This window comes from Anticarsia gemmatalis, chromosome 3 (genome assembly GCF_050436995.1).
Source record: "Anticarsia gemmatalis isolate Benzon Research Colony breed Stoneville strain chromosome 3, ilAntGemm2 primary, whole genome shotgun sequence".
Lineage (NCBI taxonomy): Eukaryota > Metazoa > Arthropoda > Insecta > Lepidoptera > Erebidae > Anticarsia > Anticarsia gemmatalis.
In genome coordinates this window covers 9,519,004-9,543,432 of record NC_134747.1, presented here as the reverse complement: position 1 = coordinate 9,543,432, position 24,429 = coordinate 9,519,004, and the positions used below count along the sequence as shown (strand labels likewise).

Genomic DNA, 24,429 nt, shown 5'->3' with positions numbered 1-24,429 from the left:
CGCTTTGTCGTACCCATCGCGTCCATTCATTGTCCAACCTACTGATCCTTCACATTCGATATCTGACCGGCAGTGAAATTGTTTTGCTATTTATTATAACTGGCAACCTAGTTAGTAATATTAATATTGTTTTATTGTATTCGATTAAGAAGTTGTACTAGAATCTTCGACAGATAAAGTGCATTCTGGTGCCTGCTGATATTATTCCAGATGCAATATACCTTTCGCTTCGATTATTTCGATGGTGCCCTCTTGAACTGAATAAAATATTGTAAAAACCGCTAAAACAAGAATAGGTATATCGTCTCATGATTGACAGATAAATTATGATATGACAGTTCTGTAATCTGACAGGCTTTTGACCACTTGTTAAGCATAGGAATAACAAAACTGCCGTTTAAAATTGATAAAAAATATATTAAGAAAGCCTACCTCATAAATAAATGATGTTGAGATGTTATCGGTGCTTGGCCGGCAGGAAGCGCTTCGGCCCATTTAGGGGTGCATTAAAATCGAATACATCATATTTGTTTGATTTCCTAGTTCGCGTTTCACCCCGTAATTATACAAGTCACCGTCCGTGGCCGGATCTCTGGTGTTTTTTGTTAAGATGCATTAATCATCTTTTTTTATTGCGAGCATGTGTTTTGGTCTCGTAAAACACTTTCGGGGATTATAAGCTTTTTGTATTCTTAATGTCTAATTTAGTTTTCGGTCGGTTCTTATGAGGTCATTAGTGCGGTGAGGTCCAAGTCGTCAAGAATTTCTTTGATATTTATAGTTGAAAAATTTTTTTTAGCATTTAATTCGTTACAATATTAGAAACTTATTTATTTTTAAGTACTAATAATTTTAATTAGACGGTATTGATTTGTAACTGAGAACGAATGATTGAAATGAAGTTTGTCTTATGTTTTAGACGTATGTTTCCGACGGTGCGCGTGTCGTTCGCGGGGTGCCGCGCGGAGGCGCGCTACGCGGTGCTGCTGGACGTGGTGCCGGTGGACGGCAAGCGCTACCGCTACGCCTACCACCGCAGCTCGTGGCTGGTGGCGGGCAAGGCGGACCCGCCCGCGCCCGCGCGCCTCTACCCGCACCCCGACTCGCCCTTCTCCGGCGACCAGCTGCGCAAGCAGGTCGTCTCCTTCGAGAAGGTCAAGCTCACCAACAACGAGATGGACAAAAACGGACAGGTCAGTTACATTGATATGTCACACCATAATTAATTTGTTAACCGTGACAAAAGGCCAATATAGACGTTGGCTACCTATTACACATAAAATAAGTGATTAATGATGTTCGTTTCGGTGGCTACCGATAATGATTATTATTTAATCAATACTTTATTAACTGGTAGATATAAATAAACAACAAAGTGTAAGGTATATGCTGTGTGTGAGAACAGCGTGGAGGTTATTGCAGCGTTAAGAACAAGGTGATAAAGCGACCGAGCCTGAATGAGCTATAAAGTGCTGACGTAAAACGGTTGATTTACGGTTCGCTCCGGGTGTCGCTAGCAGCTAACGAGCGCCGTCTACCTACTATTCATGTTTGACTACTCATATAATATAATATACAAGTCATTGTAATTACACCAATATTATAGTGTATTATACTATACATTGGTAATCCTGTTCAACTGCACACATAGAGTCGAGTCGGTTCTGCTCTAGAAAATAGCTAATGGTAGTTGTAGCTCCTTGACGTGAGTACGGGTCGAGTGCGTGCTCCGCAAATCGACGTTTATAAATTATCCGTCAACATTTAATTACACATTGACCACCTTTGCCACTCAATGTAAAGATTCCTTTCACGATATGTTCGTTTGAATTGTATGTGTACATTTCGGTCATATCAATTAATATGAAATCGGAGTGATTAATGTGAATAACTATGAAACGTGAAAAATGGGTTTACTTTAATAAAGAGCACGATAACATCGTTACATTCGTTACGGAGCAAAGCCAAGTAATTTTCATAAAAAAAATGACGACTCCGAATTCTATACAGAAACTTCTTGCTTGCACGTCCTTCGAGATGAGTTTGTGTCACGTGGACTACTTCCTGGTGCATGTGGCAATTTATAGAATTACAGTAAAATTGCTAGTGTCGGCGACACCTCGGGCGTCGTCGGGAACAGTGTAATGAGTGCGTTGCTGGCAACAAATTAGCCGCACATGTCGTGCCGCGTCAGCCGGCACCTCACGGCTACTTACCTCCGCGGCGCAGGTGCGAGCCCCGCACAGGCAAATGTCACACAACACGACCACACTCGCGAGACCTGCCCCTCAGCCTGGAGCAACACGCCGGCTAGCTTTTGTTTACTGGTTGAAATGTTTACTTAAACATGGCTTGCTCTGCATTATGACAGTTATGAAGAACGCGATACAACGCCGATAGCATCGCGATTGTAAATTGATTTTCTACTGATGAGAGTGAACTTTAAATTTCTTGTTTGTTATTGTCATAGTAATATCTTTTTGGTTGATCGTGTTTAAATAAGTGATTATGGGGTAAGTTTTTGTTAAGAGCTTGTAATCACATAACAGCAAAGCAGGTGTAAATCAACATAATATTTTTTATTTTGTAATAGTTTATGTTCTTGCCTATAAATCAATGAAAGCCATACTTAATAGGGGTTTTTTTTTGTTTATTATAGAACTTTTCTCCCACTGTTTCGTCATCGTAGAGCAACGGAGGCTTGGGTTTACTTAACCTTTAAGTGTTAAAATTACCATAATGTAATAAAATGTTTTTGTAATATCATAACTGTGTTAGGTTACGCACACGTCGTTTGTAGTAGAGTTCAACGAAACGGAACGTGGAGGGCGTGGCGCGATGATGGATGGAGCCGACTCTCTCCAAAACTCACCTAATTGGCTTTCCCATACCTTTGAGCACCTAGTACATCCCGACGCCGCGTCCATTGTGTAGCCTTAATTAAATAATAATAATATTATGTTAGGTATAACACGCCATTTGAATTTATTCTTCTGTTTTAATACTGCTTCTTAGATCTTTTGATAATGACTAACCATGGTCCATCGCTCAAGTTTTGAGTAACTATGATGTCTCAGAACCTCTTTGAAGATCAGTATACTTTTGACTATGAATATTAATGAGTTACATGATCATAGAGGTTTTTGAAAAACATTTTAGCTACCAGAGCCTATCTAAAGTATTTCTGTACTTGCAATTTCCACATTAAAAATGTGTAAATGTGTGTCTGTAGTCGAGGGTTTCTTATATACAATATTACACAATAAGATACCTACTTATTGTGTCAGTACAGAACAGATACTTACATAATAGTAAATTATTAGCAAACTGACTTGCAGCATAAAAATAAATATATTTCTACCTCAATAAATCTTAACACGCTATTTCGCTTCAAAATACAGCTTAATAACTTTTTATAAATACAATTTCTCATTAGCAATATTTTATCAAAAACGGAACTGGAATTGGTGAGTCGTTAACATCGGTAACAATGTAGAGACCACGCGACTCGACACCGCAGTGGCGCGGCGCGGGCGGCCACTCGGCGCGCGTGTCACCCTGGACCTCGCTACTCTATCGCCTAATTGTTCAACAAAAACTTCATGAAACCGACAAATTAATCATCCACCACCCACTTAACTGCGGTATATATTAAATAATAAAACGACTGCTGCATTAACCGTATTAATTGTAACTATGTGACCTTACGCATTCCTTTAGTTTGTAGAAATTTGTTTGTTCGAAAAACAAATTGCTTTATGTAGCTTAAAAATAAATAATTATATTTTAAACGTTTACATAGTAAAATGAATGTCGTACGGCGTTCATTTCACTAATGTGATTGATTTAAAGAACAACTGATCACAATTTGCCATTCATACAAAATCGTGCCTTCAGCATTATCAACTTTTATTGTAGAAGAAGCCTTTGTTAACTTTTGGAGGGCTTATTTAAAACGTTTAATATAATCGTGTGTTGGAATTGAGGTCAGATTATTAGAATTCATGAGAACGGTCACACGAAAGCGTGGCGATGACGGATCGCGATTGTACGAGTACGAGGCTTGGCCGAGCCGATATGCCCCCGGTCACAAAGACCTCCCAACGACACTGGCGGGTTAAATCCGTAAATCTTGATGTAATGTATTTAGTTTCTCATACGTTTATCTACATTTTTGAAAGCTTGAATAGATATAAGCTGCATAGTTATGGTTTCCTTTTATATGTTGTTTAACAAGATTTTCCAAATTTGTTATGAAACTGTATGAGTTGTGTTAAATGTAAATAATAATCAGTTTTAAACTATAATTTAACCCTTAATTATAAACTTTACATTACGCCTTAATATTTTTGTTACATTCGCACGAACTGGTTAGGTACCTATAATTATATCTTAGGATTATATAATATGATTATATGGAGTCTTTCATACATTTTAAATAATAGTATTATAAAGAGCTCAAGGCTAATTGTAGCAAACAAACTGGTAATTAATGAAAATATGTAAATTGTCGGTCCCTTTCAGTTCCCCACTAAACGTGAACGTGATGATTAATGAAAAGCTTTTGAGGCGTTTACTTAAATAATGAGATTATAGCTCTACATTAAACAACTAAAACGGTTGAATTTATATCTGGGGGCACGGAAGTGCCCCCGCAAGTCGAGCAAAAAAAAGCGGCACGGCCGTAACATCCTTTTCTCGAAGCAATTCGGGCTATTTTTGACACCCCTATAATTTCGTTGTGGATAAAACAAGAAGCCTGGATTTTCAGCAACTAATCAGTCATTGTATAAACACGGTATATTTAAAATTTCAGTCAATTTGAACCAGTCGTTTAAGAATGACAACTTGTTGAAATTTTGAATTTTGTCACTCACTGATTCACTGACTCACTGACTCACTGACTCACCGATCATCAAAAGTCTAAGGTACTTCTAGCAGACTTAGAAGCTTAAAATTTAGAATACAAATAGGGTTTAGCGTCTCAATCATGGGAAAAATTTAATATTTTCTAATTTCGGTCCAGTTTTCTAAATACACCAACTGCAACAATAACTTTGTAATCCCATATAAATGTATAAGATTACAAGGTTACATTTGCAGTTAATGAATTATTATTACTGTAGAAAATAAAATAAATAGGTGTAAATAGGTACCTACTATATGAGGCATAACGGGAGGGGGTAAAGGGTGGGTAAGGGTGTTTAGCCCATGAAACTTAACAACATTCCCATAGGAAAATATGTTGAATTATGAAAAAAAAACGTCTTTCCATACAAATTGGACTTATGTTCGCTCTACAAAAAGAAGTGAGATGCCATCAAAAACATTCTGTAAAAACCTCAAGTCTCGCCGTAAAAAGTTGTGAGATCTATATAATACCAAGTCGATTAATCTATATAGTCTCTACTTAAAGGACCTTCTGTCTTAAGTTATTACGTATGTAATTATCATGCCAATTTAAAAAAAAATACCTTTAAAACAAATAGATCGACTTGGTCATCGCAAGAAAACACAAATTGCCATTAACATTTCAGGAGCATTAACTTCTCGTCGTGCTGTGTAGTGTGATACATACTAATAATTAAATCATGCGATGGCCAGGTCGGTCTATTTGTTTTAAAGGTATTTTTTTTTAATTGGCATGATAATAACATACGTAATAACTTAAGGCAGAAGGTCCTTTAAGTAGAGACTAAATAGATTAATCGACTTGGTATTATATAGATCTCACAACTTTTTACGGCGAGACTTGAGGTTTTTACAGAATGTTTTTGATGGCATTAAGTATACATAACTGGTTACTTATATTATGAAAATCATTAAGAATGAATGTTGGCTAACATTGAATTCGTTTCAGTGTTTCTTGAGATAATTATTGATAAGAGGTAGGTAAAATGTTAATGTTTTAAAAGTTATTTATAGCACCTAAATACTGGTCTTTACCAGTTGTGATTGTCACCGCCTGCGGCACTTGTGTTATTAGCAGTAGTGCACCCGTGCACCCATACTGCACCCGCCGCTGTCTGTGCCGACACACACCTCGCTCACATAAACACTGACCATTTATATCACTTTATAGAATCAGAATTATGTCGTTAGCTTCACTACTGATTTATTTTATGCAAGATTCGACTCAAGTAGGCCAACCAATTAAAATGCACTTAAGGTGTGTACATAACGGTGTTTATCTCGTTTATCACCCACTTTTTCACACAAAACGAGGTGATTACGAGTATCGACACCAGTGGGCGTTTTATTTCACTTTTCAGCTAGAGACAGCGAGACTATAATGGCGGTCATTAGCCAAAAAGCCGGCGTCATTAACGGGGTTGTCGCCGTGCTTTACGATCGCGAGAGCCGAAGCGTCCGACACTGATGTCGAACTGGTCGCACACCATGCGTCGCACGCCGGCCGCGTATCGCACAGATATCCGCGAAATACTTTCATTAATAACCTCTGTTTAATTTATAGCGGCGTTCGAGCCGTTGCATGAATATACAAGCCAATAAAATTTAATAAAACGCTCACCACGCCGTCCGACTGTTCGTCTTAATGAACAACGACAAACATCAATTCTCGACGATAATTTGCGTTTTTTAATTACTGTTGATATTTTCACGTCGTTAACATATTTTGAAATAAGACGATTATAAAACAAACAAGCTAGACAGGTGACTCGAGTAGGCAGTGAATATGAGTTTAGGTGTAATATAAATTAATAAGTTATTCGGCGTCGGCGGGACTCCCGCGGCGCGGCGCGCGCTCCGACCTGTGTATAGTGTGTATACCCTTACACCGGTAATTATTATACACCTTGGGCCCACTAACCGTCTCTGCACCCGCACTCACTCGTTAAACACTGCGACTAATTTTACCATTATTAATATTTTAATCATATCCCATCTACATGTTACTGGCATTTCGTAATTTGCCTAATTAAACACATCATAATAATATAAATATCCTGTAAAGTAGCGACAGCGATAAACTAAATGAACTTTGTGTACCTGAAATATTCAGCCATTTCTTGCTGACTTCCGCTGCCTGTATCAGAGACAGAATATACCACATTATTATCTGAAATTCTACTTAGTTCCACATTACATATCAACGACGTCGTCGTTAATTACAGATACTGAAGAGAGTAAGCCTGTAAACGCAAATTGTCATTTCTTTTATTATTATTTTTATTTTGTCGACATTTGCAATAAAAAGAAACTATCTTATCAAGATCTGTATTCATCATAAAAAAAATATGATGTTAAAATGTAAAACCGGGTTTGTTTAGTTAAAAAAGAAATTGAAACTAACCGTAATGAGAATCTGGCAAAGTAGAAAACACTTACTTCAAAAGCTGGTCTTGTTAAACGCTGTGATTATAATAATCACTGCGTTTAAGTTCAGGATGTAAAGCATAAAATATTTTAGAGCCGGTTTCTGAACTCTGCGCCACAATTTAATATCCTTACGGCGCGAAAATATGTTTCCTTTGTTATTAGATTACAAATATAAGGATTCAATAAGTATAAACTTAACAAACAAACTCCCCTTTATAACGATTAATATTGAATGCAATAAAAATTGTAATTACACAGAAGTCCAAAGTTTGCAATGAATATTACAAAGTTAACTCAAATATAGTTAACGGTTTATAAATACTTTGTGGCGATGCGATGTAAACAGAGAGTATCGCGAATTATTTTTATGTCATAATAAGGGCAATTGAAATAAAGGCGCGAGTGAAGGCGCGACGCCGGAAGCGGTCGCTATTGCCTTCAAGTTTCATACTGGCCGACATATTTGCACTCAGTATATTCCACCAGAATGATCGAATTATACGCAGTAAAATTGTTACATACAATACAATCGTTTATTTGCAACCAGATCTTGAATCTCGTTGAACTTGATACAGCCCTCCTTTATATGTGACTTTAAAGTAAGTCATAAATACTTAAAGATTTACAAGGAAATGGTATTTTAATAACGATTTTTATGGGTATTGTTAATTTATACTAAAATCTATTTTGAGGTGTGCCAAATACCACAGCATGGTTTTTAGCTTTTAATGTTTAGACGTTTGGTTATTTACCCAATTAAACGTTTAATATAGTATTAATATTAAACATTGTGTTATATATCTAAAAGATGATATGATAGTTTCTTTGCTGCTAAGTAGTTGATTTACTCTTTATTTGTTTGTTTGTTTGAGCGGAGCGTCTGCATGTTTACGATCCAGTATGTTGTCACCTCTGTTGTCGGCACGCACTCGCTAAATTTCAGATTTTATGCGCACTCCGGGGAAATGTTTTGTATCGCTATTTAGCAACTTAAGTTCGACACATAAATCACTCTTTCACAGTAATCACTATCGACTATATCTGTTTCTAAACGAAAAATATGTATTTTAGAAGCGAAAGACGTTTTTGAGTGTTAAGTATAATTGTTGTATCTTACTGATGGTATTGTTAGGTGAACAATTATCATTTTGGGTAGGAACTCGGTAAACTATTTGTGTTTGTGTCTATTCATCGCATGCAATATGATGGAATGTTGTTCAAAGCGTGGGGCAGGTTGCACCAGGCATTGTATGCAAATGTGCTCGGCGCCACCGTGAGGAGTTGCTCTCATTTGGCAGATTTATCGTCGTCACATGTTGAAATGACACTGTGTCATTGAAAAGGTTCGCTGTATTAATCACTCGTTGTAACGATAGCTTCTTGAAGCCCTCGAGACCATAACGCAAGTGGAGCTGCCTCGCGGGGGGCGTCCGCAGCGACATCACATTTCTCACTTCAATTTGTAGTCTTATTTGTTTTTCTGTTTCCATCGTCTCACTTCATTTCAATCGGAGGTCGTTTTTTAATATAACTTTTATATTTTTTTCATTCCGAGGTGACGTTTATCGTGACTCCCCGGGTGACGGCGACGCGACGCGCCTCTCTAGTTAAATGACGATTTACCAGTATTTCATTCGACTCCCGATGTCAGTCTCTTTACGAGCGAGTATTTTATTTGGAGATATTTTACTGCCACCGATGTTATGATGAACGTTTACGTACCTTTGAGTTATTTTAATGTTCCATATGAATTTGTGAACTTGAGACGCTACGGCCAATAAAAGATGAAATTGATTAAGGTATAAAGTTTAAACATTATTGTAGGCATTTGTTTGATTGTTGGTCGGTATTAAACGTAAAGTTTGGTTTTGTTCATGAACATTATTTACAAGATGGTAATAAATATGAACATTTAAGTGAGTAGTTTATATAAACGACCCTGTGAAGTCTGCCACACATATGAAATAAACACTGTTAACAATTAAATAGTATCTCACAACTAATTAACGGTTTCCGTATTTTAGTTTTCCGATGGCAGCTGTTAGCTAATTAGATAATTCTACTTGTATAATTGTCTATTCATCTGTCATATTTTCATCATCAAATACCCATAAGTGTATTTAAATTAAGTTGTTAAGTATATCTACGCATATGTAGGTAGACTTGGTAGTTTCAGGAAATATTATAGTGACAAGTTTATGCTAATATGTGGATTAGGTCCAAACAACCTCGGTTAACCTGATGCTTGATAAGCCTTGATTTAAAGAAATCCTTACTTTAGAGAGTCATTTCTTTTGGCAAAGCACAACAACTGTTAAAGCGTCGTTCATGTGCAAAAACTAAATCCTAAAAACCGCCTTTTAAAACGCCTTTTTTGTGAGACAGATGTGTATAAGATGAAATAAAATTTGAGTGCAAGAAATAAAACCTTAAAATATCGCATCGAAATTTACAATGAAATTAGTTAAACAAGCAATTTTATGAAGATAATATGTCGTGATCCTGAAACTCGTAAAATCTATTATTCTTAGAATTTGTTCAAAGATATTGATATAGTTCCAGTAGACACTTCACCTGCCATAAACGGGTTATCTGTCTTCGCTCGTATATATTTCTAATATTCATAAAAACTAAGTTTAGAGTTGTGTGCGCGAGTGTGCCCGCCCACGGGCCCATCTCGATTCAATCTGTTGACATCTCATATTGAATGAACACGTGCTGGTTTAAATAAATTCATTATTTTAACGTAATCTAAAGCCGGCAGTTTGAAGTCAATTTTATGTTCTAAAGCTTAATGAGCGTCGTTTGTGTATCAATATACTTATTCCTATCTCGCGTTTTTTATACAATTATTAACTTTATTTGTTACAAACATCATATAATTAACAGTTATTATTATTGGAAACTCGACGGCGTGTAATTATAATTTTATGTTTTAATTGGTTCAATTAATTATCAAGTTAATTGATGAAGGAATACGCAGGTGTTTGCCAAATAGGTTTAAATCGATCCAATAAAATCACTATGGTTAATTCGTTAAAGCATGTTGAGCAAATTTTTTCGTTGTTTAATTTTATTTGAAGTGTAGGTAATTATATTTTCTAAGTTAAAATGCCTTATAACATCAGTTATCTTTCAGTGTAAGTAAATATTATAAACTTAAGTGGGTAGTATATTTAATTAGCCGAAGGCAGTCATTTTGTCATTACAAGCAGATACTTCATTTCAAATTTGTTTATCGGCCAAGCATTTACTTAAGCCAGGTATTTTAAAATGACAACTGGTTAAAGTCACAATCTATTTTGACGCTATTAAACTCAATGAACACGATAAAATAATCATACCTATCTAAATACCTTATTACTTACCTATTAGGTATTCTACCTCTGTATTGTCTGTCATTCGATATTTTAATCTGGGTAGGTATGTTAGGTTTTTTGAGCGGTGAGGTGGTGATGGCATCGAATATTTAGACGTAGCAGGTCGTAATGTAGGTTGTGTCACGAGAGCTCGGTGGAAGGTACAAATGGGCCCATTTGTCGGCGTTGCCGGTGTGGAGGCGAAAATCCGCCGTAATCCGCGGGCTCGCGCGCTAATCGAAATATCGACGTACTCGCTTATTGACGAGTCGGGCCCGATGCCGACCCGACGCACCCCGCATCCAGCTCACTCTGAACCCGAATGACTGAATTAAATTATTATTAATTCGTTCACATTTCACCGTTGATCGGGTAGATCGAGTTTCGGCTTACGAAAGTTTATTCAATTTTCGTATGAATATAATTAATTATACCAATTTTAACGAGGAAACTTAAAGGTAAAACTACAATTAACCTTTTACACTTAAATAAGCATTTTATTCCCATCCTTATTACTTTTAACATAATTTAATTTTATTCATAGACGTTAACTGTTAATAAATGTTTATTTTTGTTTTCTTTCATTCAAACCTACCATGTACAAACCATTATTCGAATATAATCATTAGTAAAATTAAATGAGTAAAGTATTACCAATATAATGTTAGCCCTGTTAAAGGCAGATAGTTTTCTAATAAGACTTATAACAGCAGCATGGGTCCGTAGCACGGACACATGTAGCGCGCCCGACGGTCTGCAGCCATCTGTCCCCCACCGTCGGCCATGTTCCACTCCTCCCTATGACCCTCCCAACGCCTCCCACCGCAATTATAGCCAGCCGCCACGACCACTGCTAACCTAAACCGCATCTTACCTTACCAATAATAAAGATTAATATCCCTCGGCATGCACGTGGAGGGGAGCGCTGTGGGTGTGCCGCATCCCTTCAGTGCGCGCCGTGTCGTCGCCTACGTACTACGTGACATCACCGTGTTGTATAATTATTGTAATACCTTCGTATCGGCAGCTCTCCCTGCCATTTTATTGAATGCATTATTGTTGTAGTACCTAGTTATCATATTAACATGGAAACTATCTGTAAGTCGAGTTCATAGAGATACCGTTACAGCTACTGCGTGTGTATTCTAATGATCTTGAAGTAGATAATGTTTTGCATACTCAATAATTATTTTAGTACGTAATAGATGTTAATTTATTCTTTTCCTTTTCATGTGCTTGTTGAAATTTTTTTATCATAAAAAAATCCTAATAGATATCTGTTTGACAGAAATATCTACATACCTATGCTTGAAGATTACATGGGTATTATTTTTTAGTTAATAGTTAGATGAATGACACGCTGGAATTGTATACTATTGGAATCTTTAAGAGAGCTAATGAACTGAAATAATGGACTAATCTCTACAATTTGAACTATCTATTATCGTGAGTCATACAACATTTTTCGACAGCTCGCCGTTTGTCGATAGTCGATAGTGGTAGAGAATTCGGGTGGGTACAGGACTTAATAGGTACGTTAAGGAAGGCCCCTAGCGTATTGATCAAGAACAATTTTTTTACATACGACGTTGTCTATAGTTATCCGATAGTAAAAAGTACTAGGAAATCGATGATTGTTAATGAGCAGTAGCTCAACTCTACAGTCGGTACTATCGAGTATCGAGAGATTGACTTTTAAAATGTACTGTAAAATAGTTTCCACGGCGCATACTAGAGTCACTGATCAGATTTACGACGGAATTTGTTGATAGCTAGTTGGATTTCGATAGTCGATAGAAGTTGGAAACTGCCTTTCAGAGCGTTAGGCAAATGAGTTCGAATTAATAATATCATATTTAATTGTCAATTTTTCTTCTAGTTCTTCTCTGTGTTAATAACGTGTGAAGCTAATCGTCTATAGATCCTAGTAATTATAAGTTTAAGTGAATATTGTGGCTGGTCCGGGGCGGGGGCGATAATTCATTAGGCGCTGGGCAAATTACAGGCGCAGTAATGATGACCACCACGCCCTCCGAGCCATCGCACCTTCTCTTTTTATTACACTCAATAATATTTTGTGGCAAAGTTTGGTAATTAAGCTTAGATACCACCTGTGTGTTCGTTATTAAGATACTGAGTTATGTAGAGCTAGTGATTCGATGTTGACGTTAGCTTGAATAACTTGCAACTCTGATATTAAACTTTTGTATGCTGTGACAATGAAAATCGTCTTTTGTCTTTACCATGCTCTTGCGTTATATCTTTATGTAAGACTTCCTACTAAAGCACAATATGACTTCATATAGGTAGGTAAGTAAATACGTACCTACATGATCTAGGTAATAGGTACATCTGCCAAATCTAAAAACAAAATGTGAAAACCTTGTAATCTCGAAATAGCACGAACAGAAAGTGGCTGCATTTTATAGTCAAGACGACATATATTTTACAACTAAACTTACGATTTCTACTGGTGGTCAGAACGGTACATTTTACAACCTACTTACGCTTTCCACACTTGACTATCAATCTGTTCTCTACATAAATATCTACAAATATAAACACATCTACACTACACAGACATAGAATTTTAACAATTTATAAATTGAGATATGTTCAAACAAACTACATAGTTTGGATAATGCAGTAATTATACGTACCATAAAGAAGGCACAGTCACGTTAATAACCTAACATTCAAAACGAATCGGCGCCTTTGCGTCCACAATTAACACGATGCCGCAATAAAAATAACTAGGCAGTGAAATTAATTAATTTACAGAGTTTAATTATCTCATCATGGCAGTAAAAGCCTGGGCAGTTTGCGGCGGCGGGCTTATCGGCTCGTCACATCGCTCCGAGACATAGCCCAATTAATTATGATGCTACGTTGCGTTATGAGAAATCACCGACATTGTTATTATGGAATAGATAACGTGATGTTTACTAATTAATGTCTGAGTGGATGGATAGATTTAAGTGGTTAACTGTATTAAGATCGGCCCTTACGCCCAGCTCGAGGTAGAGACACTTACAGGTTAAGTTTATAGAATAACGATATACGAATATTTATGTAGAGCTGCGATGCGAATAACGGTATAAAAGCAAATTAAGTGATTAATGGGTCTCCACTATCTGCCTTCTACATAATAATATGTGACTGATAATATAACTGTAAACTAAAGCTTTGATGTTGAGTAAAGAGTTCCTCCCTAAGAGTTGCGAACCTCAAGTGGCAGTGGGCAGGGCACATAGCTCGCAGAACCGGCGGCCGTTGGGGCAGAAAGGTTCTGGAGTGGCGACCACGAACCGGGAAACGTAGTGTTGGCAGGTCCCCCACAAGATGGACCGACGACCTGGTAAGGGTTGCCGGAGTCCGATGGATGAGGGCGGCCCAGGACCGGTCCTATTGGCGCTCGATGGGGGAGGCCTTTGTCCAGCAGTGGACGATTCCCGGCTGAGATGATGATGATGAAAGCTAAATTGAAACATAACATAGAGCATATCTTGTGCATGCTCAAAGGCAATTCAGTAACAATGCCTGATACAATGCAAAGTCCCCATCCCGCGTTTGTCTAGCATATTAGACTATGGCCTGCATATTCAATCTTATGCTATTTACCTATCCATTCGTAACTTTGATTACGTACAGTAGCGAAAAAATCTGTTAAAATTAGCGTTATAATAATCTTTATTTCGTTTACTGTTATTTCATGGTCATAAAAATACTTATTATATTTCAAATAAAATATATAATAATTTGGGGAAAATCTGGCTTAAATTTAAAATATGGACAATTAGCATTAATAGGATTACCTAGCTTGTCGGCTAGTTGCTTAAGCAACCGTTTTCAGATTTGCATTAAATGCCTTTCATGCTTCTTTCATGAATAGGAGGCTTTGTGTCTTTTGGTATAGTTTATAGATATTTATGAGCTCCTATTAGCTCTACCTGGCCATTATCGACATACCTAATTCAGATTTATTTAATATCAAATCCAAAATTTTATCAATACCTACCATTTGTTTTAGGCTGCTCCCCTGATAAAATACTATACCTTAACCTAAATATACATATTTATTATCCAAAAAAATATTCTTTATAGCATGTCACTTTCAACTAAAATATCATAACTGTTTCCCGCAGATCGTGTTGAACTCGATGCACCGGTATCAGCCTCGCATCCACCTCGTGAAAGTCCGAGACGGAGGGGGGCCCATCACAGATCTGTCAAGAGAGCAGCACCGCACTTTCGTCTTCCCGGAGACGGTGTTCACAGCCGTCACCGCCTACCAGAATCAACTCATCACGAAGCTGAAGATAGACTCTAACCCTTTCGCCAAGGGTTTCAGAGATTCCTCAAGACTAACTGATTTCGATAGGTGAGTTTCATATTTCTTATTTTTAAACCACATGTATGAACGCACTTGAGTGCACAGAATATTGTTAGTAACTATTATAATAATAAGTTTAAACAGAGAATTTAGATTCTGATACAATAACACAGCGAAAGACTTAGTACTACTAATTAATGCTGTGATAGTACTCGATTCATAACTCTCGCTCGATACACAATTTTTACAGCCCATATTTTAAACAGTGAAAGACTTCAAAGTCAGTGACGAACACATCCGGCACGTTTAGTTTTATTTGTGCTAAAGTGGTCCAGGACTGCGCGTCGGCGTATTGCGAACGAATTTTGATAAATTGACAGGTTATTAGCAACAGTTGAAAGGCATTAGGTGTGCCGCCCTGCAATTTGCGCGATCGGTTTTACATGAATAAAAGATTAAAAACGCGCTCTCTGCCTGATTGCGCCCGATATCGGTTGAATGCTGATCGGAACCCAGATTTAGGGAGGAGGCCCTGTTGTTATCCGCCTTATCGGCTTAATCGACTTGGCGAATGAGATTATGATAATAAAAATAATATTAAGGGTGTATCGAGGACGCTCACCGGTGTATCCGTAGCGCAGCAAAGAATACTAATAGACTTCTAAGTATGTTCACTTGGAAATGTTCAGATATATTTTATGACTTAACTGTCGTACAGTTTTATAACGACATAAACCTATTTAAGTGGGTTATTAATTTATAAAACTGTATTTTAGTAGCATCATTCTAGAAATAATTAAAAAGAAGTATACTTCTACTATTTATACTTATATAAAAATAGTTATATTCTGAGCAATATTATAAAATCAGGCATAAAACAGAACTGAAATGTATACATAAATAATGTAGGTTATTAATGTGTTAAGTGTTGCTCAATGTTAATAGGTGCGGAGACGTTCGTGTTAAATAGTGATGTCACGATACCGATCACTTTTATTGTTAGCTTGAGTGTAACATTTTATGCGATGTTATTAACAAAAACCATAAAATCTGTTCGTGCAACATTACCTTCTATGCACGAACTATGTAAATTGTTTATGAGTTTCATGACACGAAAATATTATTATACAAACTCTATGACCGTTTTATTAATTACGAGATATTAGTTTTGAAAGCATTCGTGACATATTATTATCTTTTATTGTCCCCTCTACACGTGAAAATTATTTCAACACTTTTGCCGTTCCTTTAACTCTACATTTTTTTATAGGTAATGATACATTTTAACGTTTAAAATGTGCAATTTTATTAGTCTGATTTGTACACAGTTAAATACTGGCCCGCGGGGAATATTATACTTGCTTGCTACCTCCTCCGTGCATAAATAAAGCATAACTCATTAGACTTTACAGAAACTTGATGCTCCCGTTACGACACTGAATTACACACTTTCCCTTGCACAATATTAGATGTTTTTGTGAGTGGTGTCAGTATGTGAAGACTGGAGAGTTTTCACTACGCCAGAACAATCGAATGTTTTACGATAGACGTGGGAAAGTAATAACACTAACTTTATCCGCACAATTCCCTCGCGTGGACCGAGTGCAATAAACTTGAACTTTAAAGTAAAGCCAAGAACCTTTTGATGTTCTTCTAGAACCATACTTAAATTCAAAGAAATTACACAAATCTTATATCCGGTTGTTTTAGAAAACATGGAAACTATATTAGGATAAAAGAAAAGACAATCATATTATTTTTGAAATATAAATTATATAATATATGTACATACTTAATATTATCAATTTAAGCATAGGATAGGAGCAGCAAGTCATAATATGATATTCATAATGAAGTAGACGATATCAGACTCAAAGATACAATCTAGATGTTATTATACTCGTACATGGATGTAAAACCATGAACAAGTATTTTGACTAAAAGCGTGTTTCGCTCATTAAGTGTGAGGTGTTGGTCGAATGGCGGTGCGAGGTCTGCGGGAATGCGCCGCGAGGAACGCGCGGGCGTTCCCATGAACCGACCACTACTCCTGGCTCACGATCTTTACACTGCACTGGGGCGAAGTGCCGCATATTCTGTCAACAATTTACTTACATACACCATTGCATCTATTCAATTTAATTATGCCTTAGACTAAATCAATACATAACAGGATGTATTATAAACACATCGTCAAAATCATTGTACCTAAGCATTTGTAAAAATAAGCAATAAATTCTAACCGCCGTTACGTTCTTAATTCTATTAATATAATAGTTTAAAATCAATAGTAAGTACTGCAATCAAGAAGTTATTAATAAAACAGTTAGAACTTGAATCAGATTAAATCATGTTTAATTCCTTAATGATAGACAAACTGGCAATAAACACCTTTAGGCAAGTATGCGTGCCGTTTAAGGCGATGTGATACTGGATTCAAATGGTTTTTGATTTCTCAGAAGGTTGTTGCTGTTAGAACGTATTAAATGTGTAGATAAAGTTTCGTGTTAACACATTCGAGGTTGCGTGGTTGCGAGCGTGAGGGCGGGGTGCGGTGTGGAAACAGCTCACGTCAACGGCGGCCGAGCCGGCGGCGGCGGCGCGGTAATCACAGGGCTCGCTCCTCATTATGCCCTAAACGACAAATTAAAGCGCATTTCTATTATCCCTCCATCTTCCATTGGTGTGATGCCAGGACCGGTTCACCCGCGGCCGTCCGGGCCGACTTCTCGCGCCTCATGTGTTTATACGCTTTAGCAACAACCTGCTGAATTGACTATGCATAAACAATTACCGATTCACCTTTAAAGTTTATTGAAAGCAATTTGACGTTCACTCGCCGGATACGGTACAAGGTTGAATCGGTCGTTTATATCTGTATAGAGTTTAGTATTTCTTTAATCAATATTACGCTAGAACCCTTACCTAAACAGTTTTTTATATCTTTGAGGCACGAGTACTGGCCAGTACTGGGCTTATAATGGTGTTCCATTACCATTGATACTATAAAATGTTTACTTAAGTATACATTTAGCACCTTCCTTCCTCAAAAATCACGCTTGAGCTCTTAATTTTTTATCGAACAGTAGTAGCATGACTAGCTGAATTACCGAACCTATTAATAATCTAATCGTTGTACGCGTCAGTGCGCAGCTACCGATTTGTATTAATTGATATAGCATCGGTGCGATGATAGTTCACCACTAGTGATTGACGGCTGATTCGAGATGTTATCGACGCAATTACTGCGCTTCCTCAGCCGCGCCCGCTCCGCTGATGCGTTCGTGTCGCTTACACATCACTTCTGCCTTCATCTGACAAATTAAATGGTACTTGGAAGTAATTCCGACTTATTCATTATTCGTAACAGATAAAAATGTTGAATTATGTCAGACATAATATACACCTTTTCTGGGAATAATAAGAACCCCACCGAATAATATAAACAGCTATCTGTTAACTTCCACATTCACGTCGTGGTTGCCATCTTTCATGCTCCACAAACCATTGACACATACCAACATACCTACTTAAATCATTTTTAACCTGAGAAGTAACGTGTTACATTTAAATAGTACGTGACGTTTCCTGTCGCTCTCACTCAGCTGTAAATTCGGCTCGAAAATAACGGAATGAAAAGTTGAATAATTAGAGGTTTCGCATATCGCGTGCTCCGTTGATTGGTGTCAGGCGGCGCGGCGCGGCAGCTACTGTGCGCCGGCGCTCATAGCTCTACCGTTCCATCGCTCCAGCGGTTAATTCAGTTCAACGCGTAGATTTATCGATAAAATCTCAATGCGAATTGCCACTTCGCTGTCTGTCACTCGTACCCGTTCATTTGATGACTGAGGATTAATATTAAAAGCTGTCTGAGCACTTCCGTTTACATTGTTCTTTACGGTGCGATTAGTCGTTTAAGATACTTTCTACTCTGATTGCTAAATTCACACCGTCGTAAATATAAATATTTAAAACAACGCATAACGGCTCTCAGCCTTAATGACTTCCTTCGCTGACGTCCGAAATCGTCAGACAATAAGTATGATGAATTGCCATTGTGTGAGAATCGGGCGGTGGAGTTATTTGGCGTGGTGGTCGAGGCGGCTTTTCGTCCATTAATTAATAAGATACGCCCCTCGCTCAATCAGAGCCGATATTTAGCAGGCGAGAAGTTATATTTATGCTCCGACGCACCTCTTCGTTAATTGCATGCGATTCACTTACGAGCTAGAAATAACTTTAACGACAACCGCGTGCTGCCCTCCGGCCGGTGCGTGTTTCACAGTTACGTTACATTAACCATTTTTTAAATATCAAACATCTATCAGTCGTAATTACAAGTTATTCAAGTAGACAATAGCATAACAATCATGATTTATTTAAATCGACCTAATGAGTTTGCCTTGTATGTGACTTATTGTGCAACCAGTTATGAAACTGACTATCTTTTTATACAGTCAAAAACTGACAATTATTGAAAAAGTTTAAGAGCAGCGCATAAAAAACCCGCAAGATGTAAAACTATGAAAATATTTATATTGAAGTGCGTCTGAATTCAAAGGAAGCGCTTAATAAATCTGTGCACTTATAATGTAACATTAAACAAAATATATCGAGTAAAGGAAATAATATTTCATTTTTATCAGATAGACACATTATGCATTTGCGGGCAAATATCGATAAACGGTCGGCGGTAAGATATCGATAAGAGTGTGGCGAGCACGGCCGGGCCTATCGGCGGGCTCTTAGAGCCGCCGCCCTGTAATTTGCCGGCGGAGAGTGTTGGCTATTACTGCTGATACCGAGATCATAATAAATACGCCATTAACGCCCCCACAGCACCCGAAACGACATAACCACCCGCTCGAACAGGCACAACACACCGCCGCTTACTACCTTCTGTTCATTCAAACTCTACGTGTCAATTTTAACATATTAAAGCAGTGGAACGTGTTAGTTCAAAATCTTACACTCAGCTCTAATTGGATATAATTATATCCGTTGCATGTAATGTTCAGTACGAATACCTGTTAAAACTTAAAGTCAATGAAAAACTCTGTGGAAATGCTTAATTTCGTACATTAATATTAAGTTGATGAATCTATTACTTAATATGTAATTACATGTAGAGTAAAATACTACTAACCTAACCCATAAATTTAAAATTTGCTCGCATTAAGTCCAATAAACTGCTTCTATTATTTTTTTATAATAGTTGTAATATTATTTTTCCTTTTGTGCAAAAAAACCCAGGACATTATCGCGTGTTTTGATTGTGTGAAATTATTGGACGTTGTGGTAAAGTTTCGATTATATTGTAATAAAAATACCGGTTAATATACGTTTCTATAGAAATTAGGCAGGTCAATAAAAAATCTATAATATGTGTTAGCGTGTGTGGGCACTACCTGTATTTAATTCCCGGGGAGAGCACACCGGCGCCCGGGGCCTTCGCGCCGGTGATAGATTAAATTCGACACGGCACCTCGTGATGTCATGCCAATTTTGAGGCTTACTTCGAGCACGCCGTGTCGTCACGCTCATTTGCCGCTCTCATACCAACGCTCGTATCTCAAGACGTAGACCATTATTAATAAATATCTATTCAACGTTACGCGTGCTACAAACCTATGTAGCCAGCTATAGCGACCTGGAAGGAGCCGAGGCACTAACCACATTTCTATTGACTAGGCGTGAAAGACGCATTATTGCATACATATAAGGGGCAATAGTTTCGTAGAGATGCGAAAATAGCGAGTTAACGGGAAGCGTGATCGGTGGCGGTCGCGACAACCTCCAGGAACCGATAAAGGGCATCATACACTCGCGCGCACTTACGGGACGCGCCGAGAGAACTGCGCGCCTCGTTAACCGCGAGACTACTCGTAAACATGCTTCGACGAAACAATCGCTAGCGATGCGCTCCATGCTTAATACTTTCAACGTCATTTTATATTAAGTCAATGTATTAAAAACGGTTGCTCAAACGATTCAAACATGTGAACGGTGTTATAGAAAGAACAGCCTATAGCGTACGCTAAACTTATATCGGCATTGTAAATCAAATTTGAATGTACAAGTCGTAAACAAATCTGACCACGTCGTATTTCATCGAAGCTGAATTTTACATAACACAGCTTCTAGTGTGACGTTACTAACGTTTTATGAGATTCGAAGTCGCCACGTGGCCGCCGGTGGCCGGTGTCGTTCCCCGAACTCGGTTTTATTGACTATGGACCGATGAAACTCAACGAACAGTTCCACTCGCAAAATGCTCAAGTTCGCAGAATTAACTACGTTCGTGCTCTCCATGCGCCGACTTTACCAAAATAGGACTCACTGTGACTGGATACCGAAATCATTTATATTTTGCAATATTTTTGTACCTCGATTTAGCCACCGGCTATATCTTAATCTAATCAACTCTACACGACGGCTTCCGGATTACATATACTTAATATAATATGTGCCTCCTTAGGTAACATAATTCGTTTACAAGAAAACTTGATTATGAACGCCATTATATCTCCTCTGCTCTAGCAGTACACTACTATGCAAATGTCGTAACGATGTCTATTCGTTTCTCCGCAGAGACCCGATGGAGCTGATGCTGATGGAGCAGCAGCTGCTGCGGTCGCCGCTGCGGCTGTACGCGGGCGGCGCGGGGAGCGCGGACGAGGAGGCCGAGAAGCGCGCGGCGTGGGCGCGCACGCCGCCCGCGCTGCAGCTGCTGGCGCTCGGCGGCCGCGCCTGGCCCTCGGCGTGGCCGCAGCCGCTCGCGCTGCCGCCCGACCTCTGGCTGCAGAAGCCTCAAGCGCCGATGAGATACTGCCCGTACCCGCCCCCCGCGCACCCCGCCGCGCCGCCCTCGCACCCGCAGCGCGCTGATCACTCTCCCTCACCTCGACATCCACTGTGAACTGACCGCCGCTTCGACTGCTTCGTGGACTATCCCCTGTGATCGACCGACCCGCTCGACGTTAGGGCACTTGTGTACAAACATTCGAAAATTGAGAGAGATATGACCGCACTTGAAGCGACATGTTGAAGAGCTCATGCGTCGCTTACGGGTGACTCGTGGATCACGAGTGAGGATGCTCGCTTGTTAAAAGACTTTATTTTATTTGAAGTGAGTTTCAAATTAGTACCTTACTAGACGATTGTACCTATGTAACTGAGTAGAAATAAGAAGTTGTCGACGGGCAGCATGTACTTTATATATAACATAATTTCAAGGTTCCTACCCGAAAGTATAATATTATAAATAATGTAATGTAGACTCGAATTGAATATAAATGTATCAATAGTTACCTGCACATATTAGTTTTACTTTTTTGTATTTAGCGTTTTGTTCAAACACTCGTGAGGAATATAATCTTTCTGATATAAGGCATTCTTAAAATTGAATAAATGTTGTAAACCAAAGAAAGGAAAACATGAAAACCGGCTGAAAATGTATCTATTTTTATTTTTATTCGTTGACTTCATTAATTAAACATTCCAGAAACTGTATTATACTTTGTAAAAGAATTGAAACTGAAGATAAATTAATATAATATACGTGAGTAACGACACGCTACAACACACGATCGGAATATATTATGTTACACTATGACTATGATTATGTGTACTGTCATACTGTGTGATGTGTCGGCGCATCGCTCAACGACACACACAAATACCGTAAATATCGTAAACTACTAATTAATATAAGAGATGCTTTATGTTTATCTAACAGTTACTGTGAGCGGACTTCCTAAACTTGTCAATAGTGACGTCACACGACGTATTCCAATAACCGTGATGTATTTCTACATGTAATGTACTTATGTGTATCTGTGTGTACATTGTTACTCGTTAAGCCTATTTATATTCTACTTGTAGCTCTAAGATATATATGAAAATGTATGTACTGTATAGTGGTTGACTAAATTATTTTTGTAGGATAAGCACTGTAAATAATGGGTCACCTAGATGTTTATATCAAATAAGGAGTTTTGATGAAGTATTGTCTTAGTAGAAAATTATGTCGCGTTATCTGCTCACTTTCTCGTACACATTTAATAATATCTAATATGTATTATAACATCATTTTAAACCTGTTTTATCCTATATTATAAAGAGTTAAAATTATACATTTTAATTTTATTCAATGATATACTTAAATTCAATCGCAAAATAAGCACTTCAATTTCACATTACATTTGTTGCAAACAATATAAAGCTGAGTAGATCAAGCTCTCCCCTCACGTGAAATAGTAGAGACGCTTTAGGGAGAGGGTCCCCAATAATAATGTTGATGGAATTTGCACTACCATATTAAATTTACAACTGGTATTACAATTTGTTTTAAACATCAATATGATTGAACCGATAACCGCAATATAAGTATTGTCTTTTCTAATTATAAAACAGGAAATCAAAATCTAATAATAGAAAAAAACAATACTTAGTTAGATATGTCTTTTCGTAAAGAAATGTTTTAGGAACAACATTTAAAATGTGTGATAAATTATCCTATGTCTGCATATTGGCTAATTGAACACTATAACAGACAATTTAAAATGCAATTATTGTGAAACATTTTATAATCAATATAAGACAAACAAGGTTCAATATTTTTCAATCAAACATGAATCATAATCTAAAGTGTTAACCTTCAGTGGTCAATTAGTTTCCTGTAAAACATAATTTATTACACTCGAGCTAGATTCTTTGTTCACCTAGTTCTACTAATTTACTTAATTGCGTAGTATTTCAATTTTAGTAGTACAATGACGTAATCATAATACTTAGTAACAGCTAGCTCAACTATGTTTCGTTTATAATGTACTAGCTGACATAAAAGAGAATGGGTCATTTTCCCCGTTTTTGTAACATTTTTCGTTCCTACTCCGCTCCTAATGACCCTAGCGTGATGTTATATAGCCTATAGCCTTCCTCGATAAATCACCGTTATCTAACACCGAAATATTTTTTCAAACCGTACCTGTAGATCCTGAGATTAGCGCGTTCAAACAAACAAACTCAAAAACTATTAGTATTGATATCATCTCTGAATATGCTACCTTAGTAATTTGTTTATTATATTTTTAGTATGTGAATGAATGTTTGTAGGGAATGTGAGCAGAACGCGAGAGTAGCGACACATATCAGGGTTTGGCCCTTTGTGTTAATAAACTGAAATGAAATATAATTGTTGTTTTACTTTATCCTTGAACGAATGTGATTACAAAAACACAGTCTACCAGTTTGATTTCTTTTAAGAAATACAAGCATGCCAATTTCTGCTGTCAAAGAGTAGACTCATACTAACTTATTCTTCAAATCTTCATCTATTATGTTATACATTCGTATCTCAATTTAGAGGTATTCTGGATTTATTTCACCTACCCA

General features: G+C 37.5%; 1 protein-coding gene across 1 annotated transcript in view; it reads left to right on the top strand.

The window, feature by feature from the left end:
- The window catches only part of mid (midline), a 58,307-nt gene extending 34,084 nt beyond the window's left edge, over positions 1 to 24,223 (top strand). The window contains exons 4-6 of the mRNA XM_076136353.1: positions 920 to 1,193; positions 14,846 to 15,081; positions 21,625 to 24,223. Of these exons, the coding sequence (XP_075992468.1) occupies positions 920 to 1,193; positions 14,846 to 15,081; positions 21,625 to 21,952 (838 nt within the window). The 3' untranslated portion in view covers positions 21,953 to 24,223. The remainder of the gene's footprint in view (positions 1 to 919; positions 1,194 to 14,845; positions 15,082 to 21,624) is intronic.
- The last annotated feature ends 206 nt before the right edge of the window (positions 24,224 to 24,429 follow it).